Below are 21072 nucleotides of genomic sequence, written 5' to 3'. Positions count from 1 at the left end.
CTGCTTCCCTCAAAGAACATCAACTACATCTCGAAATGATTATGAAACGGCTTAAAGAAGCAGGACTAAAGATTCAGCTTGATAAGTGTGAATTCTTTAGAAATGAAGTACAATTTTTAGGTCACACCGTCACCAAAGATGGAGTGCTACCTAATGAAGACAAAATTAAAGTTATTAGGTCATGGCTAGTACCTAAAAACGTTAAAGAAATTAGACAGTTTCTTGGAACGTTAGGTTACTACGGAAGATTCATCAAACATTTCGCTAAACTAGTGAAACCTTTGACAAAGCTACTTCGAAAAGACGCTGAATTCGAAATCACTCCTGAAACGGAGGAGTGTTTCATAAAATGCAAAGAGATACTTGTAAGAGATCCCATACTCGCCTACCCGGACTATGAGAAGGAGTTCATTCTAACGACTGATGCGAGCGATTATGCCATTGGAGCGGTACTATCTCAAGGTACACTTGGGAAAGATCGGCCAGTAGCATTTGCATCAAGAACGCTAAACGTTACCGAAGAAAGATATAGCACCACGGAGAAAGAACTTTTGGCTGTAGTTTGGGCAGTGAAGCACTTCAAAACTTATTTACATGGTCGCAGATTTAAACTGGTAACAGACCATAAACCTTTGATTTACTCAATGACTAACTCTAATGATAAAATCGTTAGATGGAAGTTGCAGTTGAGCGGATTCAATTACGAATTCATCTACAAACCAGGTAAACAGAACGTCGTTGCGGACGCTTTATCCAGGATAAAGGTGAAAGATGAAATAAATGCAAATACAGCTGAGAACGATGAAGATTTAGAGACTATTCATTCTGCGGATACTAGCGACGATTATTTTATAAACTGCACGGAAAGACCAATTAATTTTTTTAAGACACAATTAATTTTTAAAATTGCTCGAATTAAAACAGATTTCCACGAAGCTGTTTTTCCCAAATATAACAGATACATAATTGCCCAACCAGAATACACCGAAGCGGATGTGGTGAACGTTTTCAAAAGATGCCTGAATCCTAAAGGTATTAATTGCATCAAAGCTCCCGTATCCCTACTGCAGCTTATACAAGAAACATATAGAATACATTTTTCGGCTAATAAAATTTTCAAAGTTTTTATTTCAGAGAAACTCTTGGAGGACATCAGACTGGGCACCGATCAGGACGAGCTGATCGAAAGTACCCATGGATATGGACATCGAGGGTTAAAAGAAAATAAAAGACAGATTTTACAAAGATACTTTTTTCCCGAGCTAGAAAGAAAGCTCAAAATTTTCATAAATTCTTGCGATATTTGCAAACGTAGCAAATACGATCGCAAACCTCCAAAATTAATCCAAAAAAGTACTTTTGGCGAAACTGTCTTTGATAGAATCCACATTGATGTATTTTTCATGAAGGGTCAGAAATGGCTCACTGTAGTCGATTCGTTTTCAAAGTTTGCAAACGTTATTCCGCTTCAAACAAGAACAATTGTCGATATGAAACACGCAATCACCGAGCACATAATACAATTCGGTAGATCATAGACTATAGTAAACGACCAAGAACCTTCATTTAAATCCATTGATTTTGTCGGTTTTCTAAACGATTTAAACATCGAAATCCATAACGCGAGTAATTCTTGTTCTAAAGGAATCGTAGAAAGATTCCACTCCACATTTATCGAACTCTATCGTACTCTCCATGCAAAATTCAAGGATTTGAGCCTTAACGGAATAATTAACGTTTTGGTGGACGTTTACAATAATACTTTTCATTCAGCAATCAATCAAAAACCACGGGAAGTAGTTTTCAACTCATTAAATTCAACCAATCAGGAGGAAATAGCAGAAAACTTTCGTAAAATTCAATCGGCCGTTAAAGTTGAGCTTAATAAAGAAAACTAAATCACGAGAAAAATTTTCAAATAATGAAAGCCCGAAACATCTAAATCAGAATGAAAAACTTTATATTAAAAATAGTCAAAGACTAAATAAAGATAGAGACCCGTATAAAATTTCAACAGTTAAAACTAATAACGAACTCACATACATAGATAGTAACGACATAAAAATACATAAAAATCGGATTAAAAAATAAAAACATATAACACCTTAAAGCCCTCAACAGAACAAAACATTAAACAAATGAAATATGTTCCTTTTTCAGATTAATCTTCATCCACCTGATAAATGCGACTACATATAAGGAAATATCGAATAACAATGGCATGGTGGCCATAAAAACAAAAACAGTACGGATAAGGATAGGATACGATAGGACACTACATAAGATTAGTTTGGAATCACTAGAAGATAACATCAAATACATAGAAAAAATCATACACTCATTTAAAACCGTTGAACACTTAGAGCAAACCCTACAGGAAAAGTTAACAATAGCTAGGGAAAAACTTTTTAGTTTAAGCCCAAGTAGAACAAAAAGAGCACTGATTAACGTCCTCGGAACAGCAATTAAATTCATTGCGGGTAATCCCGATAACGAGGATCTTGAGATCATACACGAAGGATTAGGGATATTGAAGAACCAGGAGAATAAGTTAGTACAAAACCAAATCAAGCAAATCCAAATTAACGAACTTTATAAAAACAAAATCAATAACATAACAGATTCCTTGAGGAAAATTAGTTCTACAATCTCTAGAGAATTCAACACAGTACAAAACCTTAGATCAGACTTGGAGTTCATTAATCTCATTTGGAATACAGATAGAATAATTCATATATTAGAATCTATAGAAGAACAAGTCGAGTTCTCCAGATTAGGTCTCATAAATAAGAACATCCTCTCGTTAGATGACAAGCAGGCAATCGCAGGGAAACTTAGGAAGCAAAACATCCACCTTAACTATCTTGACGAAATATTTCAGTATTGCTCAGCAACTACCGGCATCAACGGCGGACAAGCGATGGTACTTGTGAAGACCCCAGTACTAGACGACAAGGACTTCGACCTCCTGGAGCTCCACACGTTGAAGGTCAACAATTCGAGGATAGAAACCGACATAAACCTGGTGGCAACGCACGGAAATCTGATCTACATACAAACGACAAAATGCGACATTTGTGAAGGTACCAAGCTGATCGAGGACGAATGCATCTATAATATCTTAACGCATCAAACACCAAAATGCACACTCGTAAGTACAATACAAGGATTCCAAGCCAAAGAGATCACAGAGGGCGTAATCCTAATTGACACTACAGAAAACATCGAGGTAAACGACTCATGCGGGATTCAAAAATCATTACCGAACCAACAATAATAGAAATCGGCAATTGCACAATCAGAGCACGTAACTTCACATTCTCTGGTAAAATAGATGTCTTAAGACAAGACAACTACTTGATCCCAATTTACAGTAAACCTCTTCAGAAGTCAAACTACACGTACAACGAGGAGCAAAACTTCATGCTGCGGATTCAAAATCTGGAAGAATTGAGCATGATCCAGCTTTCCTTTAACAGCACACATAAAAGGTAACTTTAGGAGGGCTAGCCCTCCTGATTTTAACATTTTTCTGTTTCGTCATTGCTTTTCTTTACAAGAAAACTCACAAGAAGGATGCCAAAAGAACCACGTCGAGGCACTGATGCTTAGAACAAAGAAGCTAGAAGAAGTCGAAGCAACCGATGGTTCGAACAGTCAAACAACAAGAAAGGACCCCGGACAGAAGCGTCTGAAACTCATCCCAGAACCAAGGTTCGAGCTCCTGAAACATCAAACGAGGACGCTTGATACTTGAGGGGGAGGCGTTAGGATCAGAGTTGCCCACGTGCCATCCCATCAGAACGAGCCATCGACCGGCCCATCGATCGATGCAACGTAAAAGTGATGACCCAGGGAATTATCCAGCTGAGGTGGCAACGTGCGCAAAGCCAAGCGAACGACAACGGATCGGACGACATCGATGCAGACTTTGACCGGGACCGTTTTGCTGAGTTGATAGATTTAGTTAATAAAAGGTTTAGCGGTAGGAAAATTCAATCAGTTTCGAGTGAGAAGTGAATGATACTTATTGTAACTTATAATTAGTGGAATAAAATTATTTTTTTATTGAACTCTGATCCTTCAGAGCATTTCTTATATATATATAATATATATAATCGTACAATTGCTGGCATTTAAAACTTTCAATTTATAATGAGGAAATGCTAAAAGAAAAAACTAAGTTGAAAAGCAGACCAACTTCCAGTTGGAATATGGAGCCATAGAAGAAGAAGAAGACTTCTAAATTTTTCAAGAAAAATCTTCTGAATTTTCATGAGAAATTAAATAGCCAATGCCACATGAAACACTTTGATATTACCGTTGATTTTTGTTTTTGGATTTTTGTTTTCGAATTTGGAATTTTGAAATGAAATTTTTACGCTCTTTGTGAATTCTATCACATTTTTTAAATTTTCCAAATATTTTTTTATTCGAGGCATTATTTAGAATTTCCACGGAAGAGTCTATGGATTATCTTCAACAAATACTTTGGATTTTCAAAGAATAAATCTTTAGAATTTACAAGGTTCGTGTTTTTTTTAATTTGCACCATAAATTCTTCCAAAATTTCATGGAAATTCATTCTTCTTCGGAAAGTCATTTGATTTCTTTGTAGGTTCAGCTAAACATTGCTTTAAATCTTTACCATGCAAAGAAGCACAAGAAATGATTTAAAATTTTAAGGAATTTTCACATCAGAAAATCTTTAAAATTTTGATTTAATTTTCTAAAGAATTCCTATTGGAATTGCTTCTAAAGTACAACCTTCACAAGTACTACAAAAGTGCAATTTTTTCGTTATTTCCACTTGTAAAAACATCGAAATATCCTCGGAAATTCATTATTGGTGTTTTAGATGAACTTTTCATCGATTTTCTACAGGAAAATCTTAGGAATTTCCATCCGAAATATTTTGGTATATTCCAAATAATTTCTTTTGGAAATTAAAAACTGCTGAAAATTTCTAAGATTATTTTTGAAAACGAAAAAATTCCATTGGAAATTTAGAAGAATTTCCTTTGAAGATTCATTAAATTTGCCCAGGATTTTGAAAAAATCTTTAGAGATTCTGTAAAAAAGTAAGCTGGATTTTTTCTAATTTATACCGGAAGTTCTTCGAATTTGATGTTTATTGGAATTTTCATCGTAAATATGCATTTAAGATCCTTCTACGGATTCTTCTAGTTCTTCTAATTTTCTACCGAACCTTTTTTAGGAACTTTTCCACAGAATTTCGAAAAAAAAAATCGTTGAAATACTGAAGATTTTTCCGTGGAGACTCCGAAGAATTTCTTCTAACTATTCTGAAGGGTTTCCCTTGCAACTCCAGAATAATTATTCTTGAAAATTAGGAAGATCTTGGAATTTAAAATTCATCCAAGCAATACATGCCTAATTAGAACATTTAGGTGCATTTTTAAATTTTTCGATCAATAATGCACAAAATTCTAGTAGTGCAAATGAAAAAGATTATGACATAGAGAAGTTTGCATTTAAAAAATCAACATGAAATTCTAAATAAAATGCTTTTTAAATTCATAAAAGGGTCTTAGAACTAAGAAGAGTCCGGCGATATGAAAAAAAGTGGCAGTGTTCCAGAAAAAAACACTCCAATTCCTAAAACAATCTAGGGTAATAAATAGTGTTATAATAACGATTGAAATTGAATTCCAAAACAAATCTCAACCCTTTCAGGACGGATGGGTCATATATGCCCAGCGTTTTAGATTGTCTATTAAATCACAAAAGAGAGCTAGACCACCATTTTCTTCAGTAAAATTGTTCATCTAGATATTGGTTTTACAGAAAAAAAAATATGGGAGCTCAAATTTGACTGACCCTGAAAACTCAGTTATCCGAAACTTTGGGAAGATTTCGATTCTAAGAGCATGCAAATGAAGTTGAAATGTTTGAATCATTCTGAACACTCAGATAAGATGGGTCTTCCTAAACGTTAAGCCAGTGATTGCTCTCAAGTTCAGCCCACGACTTCTCGGGTGATCAATCATGACATTTGTAATGTCCTCATCATCGGTATGTACCCAATCCGATGAAATAAGCATATGATCCTAATTTCCATTAACATGAGATCTAAGAGACAAGGTACCCAAAATTATCTTGAGTCAACATCAAGCTGCACAATGACTATGCCTTTTTTGTAGGGCCTTAGAAGCACTGGGTTCACGGACTTGGATGATTAAGTAGTTCAAACAATACGACTTCCAGGACGTTTTTTAAAACCTAAAAGTTGTGTATAACCTAAGTCGAGTCAAGTACGAAACACTGAAGACGATCTTACTGTTGAGGTCGAAATACGTATCTGTCAAGGAACAATCAAGTGGTGGAATTAAATGGGAAGGTACAAACTCGTCTTATGACAAGTAAAGACATTCCATTAAAAAGCTCAACATAATTTTTTTAACTAAAAAGTCTGTACTGCCGTCATACGCATATTTGTCCCATGTTTGCTGGGATTTCCTATGTACATGGGACGATTATGCGTAGAACGGCAGTGTAGTAGCTGTACAAATAACAATTGTCATATCAACCCAATGGACCTAATGGGATATTATATCATACATCATTCATAATTTGGTTAATTGGATAAATCGAATGATCCGAACTCCAAAATGATAATTGATCTATAATAAATTCATTCTTTTATGAGTCGCTTATGAAAAGACCATTGACTGAAGCATATTCGAAATATGGAATAGAAGTTCCTTGGGAAATTATTCGAAAGACATCAGAGTGACCGAGAAAATATGTTTAGTATGGCATCATTGGATTCCACGAGTCAATATCAAAATAAAATTTCAATGAAGAATTAGAAATTTTGAGAGATGAGCCAGCTCTAGATTATTTATCAGAGAAAAAAATAGAAATTTTCCATAATAGAATTGGAAATTGCCAATAAAGAAATCAGGGTATGAGTATTAAATAAATATAGAATTACTGCAAATAATGCAAAATTTCCATAAACAGTTGAAAATTTTCCACAAAACAATAATAAATTAGCACTTGTAAAAGCAAAAATTGCAATTATGTATTTAAAAAAATCACCAATAAAGAAATTAAAAAATATAGGGATATTTTGGAAAATTTCTAAACCATTACAAATTTTTCTCGAAATTTTTATAACATATTGGCGAGTCCGCATTTTTTGGTATCCTCCTGATGCATCGAAGGTGTGCGAGTTCTAGATAACCTAAAACCTGATACACATTACAACATGATAACATCATAAAAATCTTCGAAATAATGAAAATTTATAATTCCCAAGCTGGGTCTGAGTTTGATCTTGAATCAGTTGAAATTGTCCATCTTCAAAATTGATCGGATTAACCAGAGGTTTTAGTTACATAGGTTTTTTTTATAATTTTGTGCTTGAAAAAACCACGTGGTCAAAGGGGGAGGGGGTCTGCCAAATGACCACGATAGACCACATGGGGGAGGGGGTTGAAAATCTTCAAAAATATGACCACGTGGTTTCTGGATGGCCCCTAATGAAGGGCAATTAAACGTCTTTGGTTGAGGTGGGGCGTATTGCCCAGGCACTTTTAAAATTCATTTTTCACGACTTTTCAAAAAGCTTTATTACATGTTAACTGAAATATTTTTATATGACTACTCACGGGCAATGCATTTTCGACTTCCTGGACTACCAAATAACACAAAATTTGCAAAAATTGCGTTGAAAAGTAAAAAGTTATCAAGGAGTTGCCTTAGAGGGGGGCATATTATACCGTCTTACCCAAAATTTCTCTCAATTGCTATAAGTTATCAAAACAAGCTTATCGCAATTTGATAAAAGTGCAATCAAATCCAAATCGGGAAGCAGCTCCAATCGTCAAGCTGTGATAAGGCCATAGGGGAAAAGCAGTTTGGCCGAAACTCATTCAGCCGGAAGGCATTTGACCGAAGGCCATTTGCCGAATGTTTTTTTTTTTTTGCAGAATATGCCATTCGGACGAACATACCATTAGGCCGAAACCTATTTGGCCGACCTGGCCAATTAGTCTAAAAAGTCGTTTGGCCAAAAATGCAGTTTGGCCGAAATGGTCGTTTGACAGAATAATGACAGGAGGTTTTAACGCTTGGGCAGTGGAGTGGGGCAGCCGCTGCACCAACCAATCAAAAAGATCAAGCGTTACTAGAGGCGCTAGCAAAGCTCGACGCAGTGCTAGTCAATGATTGTTCCGCTAGCACGTTCAGAAGGAACGAGGTCGAGTCATGGATTGACGTATCGTTTGTCAGTCCTGGTCTGGCACCAGATTTGGACTGGAAGGTGGACAAGGGTTACACCCATAGTGATCACCTAGCAATTCGCTTCAAAATCAACTATGGCGTGCAACATCCGAGGTCCGGGGATCCCTTTCAGGTCAGTGGGTGGAGAACCGATTACTTAAACAGCGAAGCTTTCACCGCGGCCCTGGGACTGGAAGCCAACACTGAAGGTCTAAGCAGGGATGCGTTGGTAGCTGTCCTATCACGCGCGTGTGACGCCACCATGCCGAGGAAAACCCTGCCGAGAAATGGCAGACGGCCGGTATACTGGTGGAGTCCCGAGATTGCGGCCCTTCGATCAACTTGCCTCAAGGCTAGACGAAGGATGCAACGTGCCCGCACCGAAGATAAAAGAGCGGACCGCCGTGAAATGTTTCGAGCTGCGAAACTGGCCTTTTACCATCAAGAGCAGTAAGAGAGCGTGTTTCGACAACCTATGCGAAGGAGCCAACGCGAATCCGTTGGGTGACGCCTACAGGATAGTGATGGCCAAGACCAAAGGGAGCTCTTCACCCCCCGAACGGTCCCGGATAGGTTGGCGAGGATTATCGAGGTACTCTTCCCGTCCTGAGCCACAAGTCCCTGGCCTCCTGCACCGCAAGGCAATATGGGTGCAGCCGAAATGGTGGCTCCGGTGACGCACGGAGAGTTACTCGCGGTGGCCAAATCCCTGGTAACGAACAAAGCTCTGGAGCTCTCAAGGCAGCAATCATAGCGAACCCGAACATGTTCAGGCTGGCTATGCAAATATGCCTAGATGAGTGTAGATTTCCCGAAAGATGGAAAATGTTGTTGCCGAAGGCCGGGAAGCCGCCTCAACAGGCTGATCCGTACTCAGAGGGTACGAACGGCCTGTCAAGCAATCAGTTCGGTTTTCGCAAGGGTAAGTCCACGTTGGACGCTATTAACTCGGTGGTAAAGACCGGCGAGATAGCGATCCAACAAAAAAGGCGAGGTATTCGATACTGTGCGTTAGTGACATTTGATGTGAAGAACGCATTCAACAGCGCAAGCTGGGATGCCATTGCGCTCTCGTTACACCGGCTTAGCCTGTAACGGATTTTGGAAAGCTATTTCCAGAACCGTGTACTATTATACGAGACCGATGCCGTTCAGAGAAGCGTACCTTTTACCGCAGGAGTTCCGCAAGTTTCAATACTGGGCCCGGTACAATGGAACCTTACGTATGACGGGGTTCTGAAGCTAAAGTTCTCTCCTGGTGTTAAGATCGTCGGCTTCGCAGATGACGTAACCTTGGAGGTCTACGGGGAGTCAATTCGCGAGGTAGAACTGACCGCAGCACACGCGATCAGCAACCGTAGTCGCCACCACGAGGCATGGGAGAAGAGTGAGCGCATAGGTGTTAGTATGGACTGCACATGCCGAGGTTGGTGGGTCGTAACGTAAAACTATTGGTACCTCGAGGCATGGCAGAGGAGAGTAGAGTGAGCATCCAAGTCAGACTATCATGGTATGTTAAGGGCGAGCACCCAAGTCAGCCTCGCATGGCATGTCAGAAGTGAGAACCTAAGTAAGTCCCACATCATATGGTGTGTCAGAAAGAGTGTCAAGGTGTGTCAGAGGGTATGTTAGAGAGAGCACCCAAGTAAGCCTCATACGGGATGAGGGCCTGTGTGAGCGAGTACATTAAGTACTGCCTATCCCCAAGAAGTAATGCTGGGAGGCAGTTCCTGTTGGAACCAGAGTATTAGTAGAGAGGGTAACTCAAGTAGCCTTCCGTTCCTTGGGTGAGTTTAGTGGGTCCGGCGTTCCGGTAACCCCACTCCCTGAGTGATAATTTCAGGTGTCTGTTTGCAGATTTGCCTTCATCCCTCTATAAAAAAAAAAACTTCATTTTCGGCTAAAAGACCGAAGGACACTTTCAGCCAAATTGCCTTTTTTATCAAACGAACAATTCTGCCAAAACTACGGTTTGGTCAAGCGACATTTTCGGTCTTGCTACCAAACGATTATTTCAGCCAAATAACATTCTGTTTTTGTTACTTTGACCTTATATCGCTTTCGGCTGAATGATGTTTTCCGTTTCAACTTTCTCTTTGTATGAGCTTAGGCTGACTGTGTATGTCAGTCGTATAAAAATTATCAAGAATCGACTAAGGCACAAAGTGATCACTTTGCTAAATCTATATTATTATTTCTGTGGACATCGAAACTAAAATTTTAAAATTTATTCTGAACTTCCAATCAGAGTTCAAGGATTTTAAAAATACAACATTATATTTTAAATTTTTAGGCAGCTTTTGCAGAATTCGCTTTTAATTGACAAGGAGATAAATGGTAAAAAAGATGCACAGCTCTCGCACAAACGTTGCAAGACAAGAAGTGGTCATATATCTGAGTACTGCTGACGGATGCTTGTTCTGCAGCCAGCATTGGTCTACAAATGAGTTGTAGTTTCTGGAGAAAGCATGAAACATGATGAAAGTAAACGTGACATAAAATGACAAGCAGTGGAAAAAATGCATTTTTAACATACCCGCGAAAAAATCCAGAATATCTCGGGTGCCCGTGAAACAGCCTGAAATTTAAAATTAGGTCAGAAAATTTTCAGCGTCCGATGGTCCCGGTTTTGTCAAAATCGGATTGTTGTAAGCAAAGTAGGGAAGTAAGTGCTAGTAATGGACCCGTGCGTATAATGGACCCCCTGAACAAAAACCAAAAGTTAACGCTGGAATCAACGGTTTCCTGCAAATTTTCATAGGATAAAGTTGCTTCACATATTAGGGTAGTTGTTCCATGCAATTGTTTTGGCTTGGGATACTAAAATTAAGTTATATAAACTAATTTGTAAAAGTAAATATGTTAGAGTGTCCATTACTAGCACACAAGGGGGGTCCATAATAGGCAACAGGAACATGTAAATCAAATGGGGGGACCATAATACGTTTATGTAAACAAACTCGATGTTGCGTATTATGGTCCCGGGGGTGGCCATAATAGGCAATCTGGCTACATTATTTTAAAATACTTATTTTAGTAGTAAAAATGAATGTTTTAGCATGTTTTATGTACATATATAACTGATACTTGTCATCTGGTGCTACAGAATGGCAATATGTCGTGAGTCTGACTCTAGTGAAGCGATTGAAGTAAATTTCTCTCTTTAAAGGGGTCCATTACTAGCACTCACTCCCTATAATTCCTTTTTTTTAACACAAAAAAGGTGCATGGCAAGAGCGGATATGATTCAGTTGTTCAATTAAGGCAATTGCTCGGTTTAAGGCAAGGGGAGATATCATCGCTTCTTTCTAAGGATGCATTTGACCGTCAGAAGGCAAAATACGACATGGCTCCCCTATTCAATTCAAACATTTGCTTAGTTTAAGGCAAGAGAAGATATGATCAATTCTTTCTAAGAATACATTTGCCTATCAGAAGGCAAACGACGATATGGTTCCTGTTTTCAATTCAAACATCTACTCGATTAAAAGTAATGTAGAATATGATCCCTTCTTTTAAAGGATGCATCTTCTCGACAGACGGCCATAGAACACGCAGAAAAAACTCTTGTAAAACTAATAATATTTGATGTAAATTTAAAAAGAATTTCACATTGTTTTGGCGGTAATAAGAAATTCTTTTTGTTTTCAACATCAAGTATAAAATCATATTGTTGAAATTAAAAGAAAATATATTTGATTTCATACGGGTATTGGGTGGTTTGAATCTTCGGTTTTGCAGTAACGCTGTAACGTCATGTTAACCGTGCACATAATTGTTATTTTAAAAAGAGATTGTTTATTGTTTCAAATTCAAATTATCATAGGAAATGTAATCAAAATATTGTTGTTTTAATTATATTATTATTATTATTATAAGCATTTTATTTTTGAAATAAAAATAAATGTAATATACTTTTAGCATTTTCTTTCAAATTCTTTCTTTTAACTGGCGAAACGTTTAACTGTTCTGATGCATATATTTTTCATTTTTGCATACATATATGCTTATTATACTCACATAATATGATTCAAAACTTGATTCATTATATCGCCAGGTAAATGGACATAAGGCTTCAGACTCAGCATTGTCTCCCAGGCCAAATTTATTCTATACGTCACCTCGGAATAATTCTAGAAAATAGAAAAATAGTACTTCGTCAGGAACAAAGCAGATAGGATTTTTATGTAAAGGTGCCTTAAAACTGTACTCACATGTTTTCGTTTTCGATTTTCCTACATCACTGGTAGTTTGTGATTTTCCGACACATCTTTGTTATGAAATCCTTGGTGACATCATAAGCCCAGTAGCTAATGGGAGCAAGGGGCATGCTGGAACAGTTGGAACCGATTTTTTTAGGTACGTCGATGCACTTGTCAACCATCGTTTGTTTTTGGGAGTTTGCTTCATCGTTGACTGTTACTCCGGGAATTCTATAGAGATGAGTGACGTTTAACGCTCGCACACTGATGTGCAATTCGGCATGTGTAAATACATGTTTGTTTTCCTTCTGCTCATAACCTCAAAATTGATCGAGTCATCACAATGGTTGCGAAGGAGTCAAAAAATATATGAAAAATATACTCATTTTTACCCAAACTTTGCTGAGTAGCACCATCTAGGAGTGTTTGTTTTCCTTTTATCGCCACTCACACATTCGGACGTGAGAATCTCAATAGGCACATAAATGAATTAGCGTTAGTCTAATTGAAAGTGATTACATATCAATTTCCATCGAATTGAGTCGTTGATGCAGGGCAACTAAAATAAGTTTTTTAAATTGTTGATGAATTGATATGTTTTCACGATTGTCTTTATGAATAAGTATACTTACTATTGAAGGAATAGCCAAGGACAAATGGATGACCGATCGTATCACGGATCTCTTTCGATAGGAAATCTGAATTTAAATTCAAGTTGTTGCACTTCCTTCGAATTAGGAACTGCAGAGATGACAGATGAGTGGTTTTTATTTTTTTTCTTGACGCGTTACGTTCGCGTTTCTTTAAATTATACTATTCGATGCGGTTTTTGTCCAGGATGACCACGAGTAACAACACGTTAAATTAAAAAGAAACTTTTTTGAAATAAAAATAAATTTTATTATTTCAACAATATTATTATTGTAAATTCGATTTTCAAAACAAACATTATTTTACATCGTATTCATGTGAACTAATATTATAAAATCAATAAACATAGATATGAATCCAATAATATTAGTCATTTAAATACAATAAACGATATTATAGATTCAATTGGAACAATTTTCTGTCCGTGAAGATATGGTTCCTTCTTTCAAAGGATGCATTTGCCCGGCAGATGGGTCCTTCTTCCAATTCAGGCATTTGCTTTGTTTAAGACAATGCAAGATATGCCTTCTTTCGATGGATGCATTTTTCCAGCAAAAGCCAGAGAGGCTAATGACTCATTCTTTCAATTAACATATTTGCTCGGTTCGACGAAGGGGAGATATGATCCCTGTTTTGGAAGGATGCATTTGCTACGTTTAAGGCAAGCAAAAATATAATCCATTTTTCAAAATGAATCTTTTTTAAAAATTATTCATTTATCCACTCCTTTATTCTTTATTTCAAAACATGAATCAGTCCTGTCCAGAAAGAGAACATATGACCTGACAGAAGGCCTGGAGTTCCATAATACGATATACCAATAGACTCAGCTTGACAAATAGAAGTGATGTCTGCATGTATGAGCGTTTTGGGGAGCGCGAAATATTATTTCTTAAAAACAACTTTTTATAACCCATGAGAGAATATGAATTCCTTTCTTAACAAAAGTAAGAAATGAGTTTTCTAGCATACTCTTACATGAAAATAAAAAAAGCCACCAATGTCAAATTAATTTATTTCTATTTATCTTGCTGTCATGTATGTCAACATTTAAAATGTTCCCGTTTTTACAGGAAGCTTCTATATTCTTAATTTGCCACGCCATACAATCCTATTTCAAATTATCATGAATTGCCCATATGGTGGAAACAACGTAACTGAATGGCTTGACAAATCTTACTTATTATTCACACAGGTTCTTTTTCATAATTATGCCAAACAGCTTTATGTCAAACGATATTATACCAAACGGGGTACAATCTACCCACCCAATGTTCTTATGTGAAATGGAAAAGCAAATACACTAAACAATCGAATCCCTCAAAGGTATGGTCCAGTGCAGTACTGATAAATCCATTTTAATTGAGAGAAGCGATTTTTACATTTAACCCTCTTTCGCTCTCAAAGAAAACATAAACAATGAAAGGAGATTCGCCAAATTTTCATGGATTTTTATTTCATGAAAACGAATCAAACAATGCAATCATTTTATCGACTAGTCATCGTTGTTTGCACAGATCTATTAAAACCACTATAATTTTCAAAACTAAGCAACATTCCCATCATGAGTGCTTGTAATGTGACAGTTGACTGGGTGCACGCTATATTTTCATTTAATCACTTGAAGTGATTCACTTCAAAATGAAAATAGGGTAAATGACCCAATAGTAGAGGTAATAAGCACTTTCCCTCACTGTTTCTTAAAAACGATACATTTTTTGTTCCGCTTACCTTGTGGGTGTATCCCAAAATCTATCGAATTTACTTTTTTTTACAGTCGGGAAAACATCGCAACAATATTCATAATTGTGCTCTGAAATTAAACCACCAATGGTACAGTATTCCTATTTTTGATATGTTCCGTACAGCTGTTTCTCTTCGAATAGTGTGTTGACATATCAAACAAACGATAGATCATGTAGGTTACTACATGATTTGGCATAACATCAAAGAAATTTAAGTACAAGATAGCCCACTTCTCAATATCCCATATTATCATTTGGTGAACAGATTGTTCCGACAGCAACGCCAACTTGTGACGAAAAGTCTAACCAACTTTCTAAAAAAAAATCAAGTGGGCCCTGCGTTTTTATTGTTTTTCAGGGCAGTATTGAAACGTCATTTTTTCTCAAAGCTTCCTTCCATCACTATGGTTTCAATTTTTGCTCTTTCGCATTATTTCCAAAAAAACTCATTTAGGCAGCGTCTCGCATACATTCTCCTGTTCCATCAAGTCGGTATTCTGTCATATCCTGCTTCGTCAAATTGAATCTCTTCCGGGCTATCGGATCTTTGCTGCTGTTTTTCGATGCAACTTGTACCGGAACCATCAGATGCACTGACCTGATTTGGAACCCTCTTCAACAATCTCACGTGGGAAACGTTGACATTCGCTTATCTGCTGAAAAACGATCCGATCTATACGTTGAGTTTCTTCCGGATTCAGCTGTTCTCCTACGTTCCTTTGCGGATGAATTGATTCCTGCCTTGTCTGAGCATTAGTGCAACATCCAGAAGTTGGGCTGTTGCATAACGTATCAACAACAAAAAACTGATAAGTTTTTTTTATCGGAAGCACAATCTGCAAGATCTGACGCGCAGTGCAACTGGATGAGACAATTGGTTCAGTAAAGCACCGTAGTACCCTAATATACGTGATAAGCAAACAGTTTATTTTGAAAGAAATAAAATAAAGAGAAAATATTTCCAAAACAATACTTTCATAATTATATGATATAAACAGGTATTTTCATTCAAAGTGAGTTAATCCCATTCTGGCTTAAATTCCAACCATAACTCATGTTCAGAACAATGGCGTTGTCTTACAAAAAATTAAAATTTTCAAAGATTTTTCGAATGAAAGGTAAAGACTGGAATTGGTCTCATAATAGTATGAAAAAGACAGAGTTTTGAATATGAGTCATGCTCGGAATTTCAATCAAAATGGCAAAATGAGAGCAAAATAGAACTAACAGAATAAAAAAAATATGGAATCGATAAAACAATGTTTGTTTACAAAATAAGTTGAAGACATTGGCGTGCGACGACGCGTTTTAGTATGTGCCGCGATGCAGGGAGTAACAAGTAATGACGCGCGTCGACGCGTTCAAAATAGTTCGACCGCCATCCGTTGGAGCGCTGAACCGCGTGTTCGCCTGATTTCCACAAGAGTGGACTATATTGTTAATATTTAATATTTGATAACATGGACTACTGCAACAATTGGTACACCCACAACCATCGAATCAATTACCCTACCTCTGTTTTTGCTTTCACATGACGATCACGAAAACTACCAGTACTGGTCCAGTGTTGCTTCTCCAGATCTGATAAAGGGAAGTAACATTACGTGGTTTACACAAGCAATTGGAATGTTACAGCATAATCATAAATTCACTATACCATCCGTAGCCATAAATAAAAATTTAACAAAAAAAACACGAAATCAAAGGAAACTGGCTACTCAATGAGAATTTTGAAACGCAGGAAGGATAACTCTACTAGTTCGGATTATTCTATTTAACTATATCGTTCACGTTTCTGTGCGAATTGCATGACTGTTTAAATTTTCTTTCGCTTATAACGCTATGTGTATTCAAAAATTTGTTATAACACGAAATATGGGCTCGATAATATATCCATCTCCACCCCATTAACTCACTTGTTTTAGCAGTACTATTGGAGTTGGATAAGAATTTGAACTCTCGACTCCCAACGAAGGAGATGTTCTTTTGTAATTCAAATCATGTGTTGCATTACAAATGTCTCTGCCAAATGTCTCGCTTTCGTTGTTCCAAACTTCTGAATAAAAAATTATATTTCCATATCAATTCTCTTGAAAGCTTAAAATGACATGTTGAAAGACGATCTTCCATTTAGATAAGCAATATTGAGAAATTTTGAAACATGATTTCTTCCATAGCCTGTTACCGTATATGTAACCCGTTTTAACTACTGAAAAAAAGAATGTTCATAAAAATCAACACCTCTCTGACTCTATAATACCAGAAAATAATGGTTTTCCACTCTTCTTCTGTTCCGCACAGGGGTCCCTAACCAAGGCTTTCCGGATAAGCTCCAACTACAAACCGCGTGGCCATGGCAGCGGCAGTAACGGCGGAGGCAGCACAGGAGGCGGTGGCTCCGACAAAAACAGCGTCTACAGCTCGACCTCACCGACACCGTCGTTCAGCAGCAGCGAGGGTGGCATCTATGCAGCCGTCGGAGGAGGAGGCCTTCATCACATCCATCATTTGCCACCGCCGACGACCGCCCCGCCACCCGTTCCTTCGCTGTACTCCACGACGGCCAACCACAACAGCAGCAGTCCGCTGTCGTGCACCGCAGATCAGAGGGCCATCTATCGGGTCAGCGCGCCACCGATGGATCATGCCGGCTCGTCGGCTGCGTCGTCCTCCTCGTCGATGGCCACGTTGCCTAAATACGCGCAGCATCGACGGGTGAAGAGTATTAGCGATATAGAGGTGGTGGCCGCCTCCGCTGCACCGGGGTAGGGCCACCGTTGTGCGGAGATGGAAAATGGGGTGCAGTTTTAGACCAGTGCCGGGAAGCAGGGAATTGAGTGTTTCGGAATACATATTATGACAGCGTGGACGTGTATTGAGAAAAAAGTTTGACCAGATGATAGTATTCAAATAAATATTGCTGAATGTTGTGACAATGTGCACCAGAGGGATCCATTAAAAGGCAAATGTAGGAGTGAAATTATATTACCGAAATAATAAGGTCTATGTGGTCTGATATTCAAGTCATCAGGAAAGTTTTAAATTATTTCTGAACTCAACCATAAAGACGACTTTAGGAAGGTCAGTACACGCGTATCTGTAAAAAGGGCAATAAAATGAGGAAACTAAATTGGATTTATCTAAACAATGACAGTTAATTTGATCCCCGCTTCCGCTATGCTATTCGCCAGACAAGTATGTATCGACTATGACTTGAAAAGAGATTCCACTACTAGTTCATGTTTCGTTGCATCAATCATCAAGTATACCTTTGAGTTTGAATGCTTTTTAACACTTGTTTGTCCATGTAACATTTTTTTCGAAATCTATATACAGGATAGGATAGGAAAAAAAGGCTCTGCTTCAAAATCGCATTCATGATCAGCTTCTTTATCGTGCAATAATGGACTGCCGCCGGCCATATCTCATTGCAGCGTTTTTATAACTTGTTGAATTGCTGAAAATAGTTAACCTCCAGGTTTGTGTTTTGTTTAATTTTTTTCTTCATAATGAAAACGAAGGCTTGTATTTTTGATACAAGATTATTTGATGAACATATTGACCATTCACTATGGTGGATACAATTATTTGTATTTGATGATATTTATATTGGCTGTTATTATCTCAAATATGCAACTTTTCACAATTGCGAACAGGACTTGCATTGCTCCATTCATGGACTTTCTGACATTTCAGGAGATTATGATAAATCTAATTTCCTTATGTTCCTGCCAAAACGAAACCTACATTAGTCAGTGATCAATGGAGTACTCACACAATTTTCAAATTTTCATGCAAGGTAAGTAACAGCCAAAACCAGTTACGATTATCATAAAATATAGAAAATGTTCAATATTTCCTCCCACGCAAATGTGGGCCAGCCTACTGCAGGATATACAGTAAAACCTCCATGAGTCGATATTGAAGGGACCATCGACTCATCGAAATATTGAGATCTGGAATATAAAGTCCTTGAAAAGCTGTTTGAAGGGACCATCACAGAAACCTAAAAAAAATAATATGAAATATTTTGCTTCCATGAGTCGACATCGAGCCATAGAACATCGACTCACGGAGGTTTGACTGTATCCGAAATCGATAAGTGGCAGTTTTCATAACCATACAGGCACGTATCGAGATCCACTAAAACCGCAACGAGTGTGTGGCGAAAATGGATTCAAATTTTTATTCCGTGGTTCACCTATCATTATTGCACAGAAAATTATCGCTTTTGCGGTTAAAATAAAACATTCAAATCGATTCCTCGCTGAAACCCTCTGATAAAGGAAAATAGCCATTCATGAGGGGCATGGTTGGATAACCAAATATAACTGACTGTACCTAGCAAAAGACACGACCCTGGCCAATGTGTTCAATACAGTGAATTGAAAAAGGCAGGTAGTTAACTATGCTTACCCGTTGCATGTACGCAGATGCATTTGCTGTCTTCCCCATTGAACAGATCGCCACAAACGTTTTGAAAAATATACGAAGTGAATTGTAATTGTAAATGAAATTAAGGACAAGCCTCCCGGAATCCAAAACTAAATGCACTCGCGTTTTCAGGGGCACCCCATTCAAAACGGAAGCCACTCACAACTGTCATTTTTTATTATTTCACGCATGCTGCGATACAGCAAAGCTGGAATAATAAAAATGACAGTTGTGTGTGGCTTCCGTTTAGAATGGGGTGCCCTTGAAAACGCGAGTGCATTTAGTTTTGCATTCCGGGAGGCTTATGTATGCAACATACCATCACCTTAACGACCATCGCGTAATTCCACATATCATGCATTTTGCAGGTCAAACAATGAATAACCAATGATTAATTAATGCTTGGTATGATTTCAATAGATTTCGTTTGATTCAATGATACGATTCTACAAAATTATTAAGCACTCGATGTTTTCTCGCTGCAAACATACTACATAAATAGTTTCTTGTAAGTTCCATATCGGACCATGTTCACCATTTCAAACAGCATTCACATGCTTTGACCAAACTCCATGCATCAGTAAAAGTTACTATTTATGAAGGAAATAATTGGTCAAATATAGTGCGCCTATTTAAAGAGAAACAACAAATTAAACCAAATGTATATTCTTGTAAACGATATTACCAAACCTACATAGACATAAAAAAAGACCAGGACATTAAAGCTCGAATCAAAAAGAGAAAAGGATATTGAATAATTATGATAAATAAACGATAATCAACTGCATGCAAATTTGATATTCTTTAATGATGCGCTGAAGATTCTCGAAAGAAAAATTGGCTCAATGGGAGGTAAACTATGTAGACATACATTTCACTATTTATAGCATACTGGAAATATATGAATGATAGTCAAAATATAACGTGATCAAAGACATAGCAGATAATGGTAGGATATGAAACTGGACCGATATTTAAACGAACCATTCCAAATATTTATTAGTGTATGTAACTTATTGTAATTCTAATATTTAGTACGCATATGATAGTGAGTACAGACTTTCTTATGTAATGTATTTAAACTGATATTGATATAGCCTATGTAATACCGAAATAAAGTATTTGTATTGATTCCAATGAAAATATGTCTTTATATTTCAATCGATAAAACAGCATTTGTTGCACGTTTACTCGGAGTTTTATAGTCCCTATAATACAGCTTTTCTCAACCTTTTTATTTTCGTTTATATTGGACAGCGGTTCTCAAGGTCTCGAGATTGCTTGCGGCACCCCTAGATATTTTCGATGAGAATTCATACTATTCTAGTCAAAAAACTAGAAAAACTTTAAAACTTTTATTTCATCTCTTTAAATAAATGCTGTCTCCGTATCGCGTTGTGTTGTATGAATTCGACTCATACGACGAGTCTGGAAGTACTTGCGGGAGTACTGCCTCTGACAGATCGTTTCGCGGAATTATCGCTGCGGTTCCTCATCCGTTGTGAGGTTCTCAATCCATTGGTCATTGACAACTTCGAGAAGCTGCTCGAACAAAACCCTCAATCTCGATTCATGAGTATTTACCACTGGTATATGACGCTGGAGGTAAGACCATCTTCGGTTGACACCAATCGTGCTAACTTCTTAGACTCTTACAGTTTCTCTGTTACTTTTGATCTGTCCATGAAGCAGGAGGTTCATGGAATACCAGACTTCCTTCGTGCGGAGGTCATACCTCCATTATTGCAAGCAAATACGGACACGCCAGCGACGAGAGAAGCTTTTTCACA

The 21072-nt window shown here is 37.5% G+C and overlaps 1 protein-coding gene and 1 long non-coding RNA gene across 6 annotated transcripts in view; one reads left to right on the top strand and one right to left on the bottom strand.

The window, feature by feature from the left end:
* Positions 1–18787, top strand: part of LOC134218493 (kazrin) — a 410880-nt gene extending 392093 nt beyond the window's left edge. For 4 of the 5 annotated variants that reach the window (XM_062697575.1, XM_062697576.1, XM_062697573.1 and 1 more), the window contains one exon: positions 17150–18787. In XM_062697575.1, coding sequence (XP_062553559.1) covers positions 17150–17617 — 468 coding nt within the window. In that variant the 3' untranslated portion in view covers positions 17618–18787. The remainder of the gene's footprint in view (positions 1–17149) is intronic. The other variant, XM_062697579.1, reaches the window with a different exon arrangement.
* LOC134214318 (uncharacterized) lies at positions 12206–13208 on the bottom strand. Its single transcript, XR_009979736.1, has 3 exons — positions 13085–13208; positions 12465–12683; positions 12206–12383 (listed from the first exon to the last, which is right to left on the bottom strand). It is a non-coding gene; the product is annotated as an uncharacterized LOC134214318 (long non-coding RNA).
* Positions 18788–21072: the final 2285 nt, after the last annotated feature.

Source organism: Armigeres subalbatus, chromosome 2 (genome assembly GCF_024139115.2).
Source record: "Armigeres subalbatus isolate Guangzhou_Male chromosome 2, GZ_Asu_2, whole genome shotgun sequence".
NCBI classification, from domain to species: Eukaryota; Metazoa; Arthropoda; class Insecta; order Diptera; family Culicidae; genus Armigeres; species Armigeres subalbatus.
The sequence above is the reverse complement of the archived record's forward strand: the minus strand, read 5'-3'. Positions and strand labels throughout refer to the sequence as shown.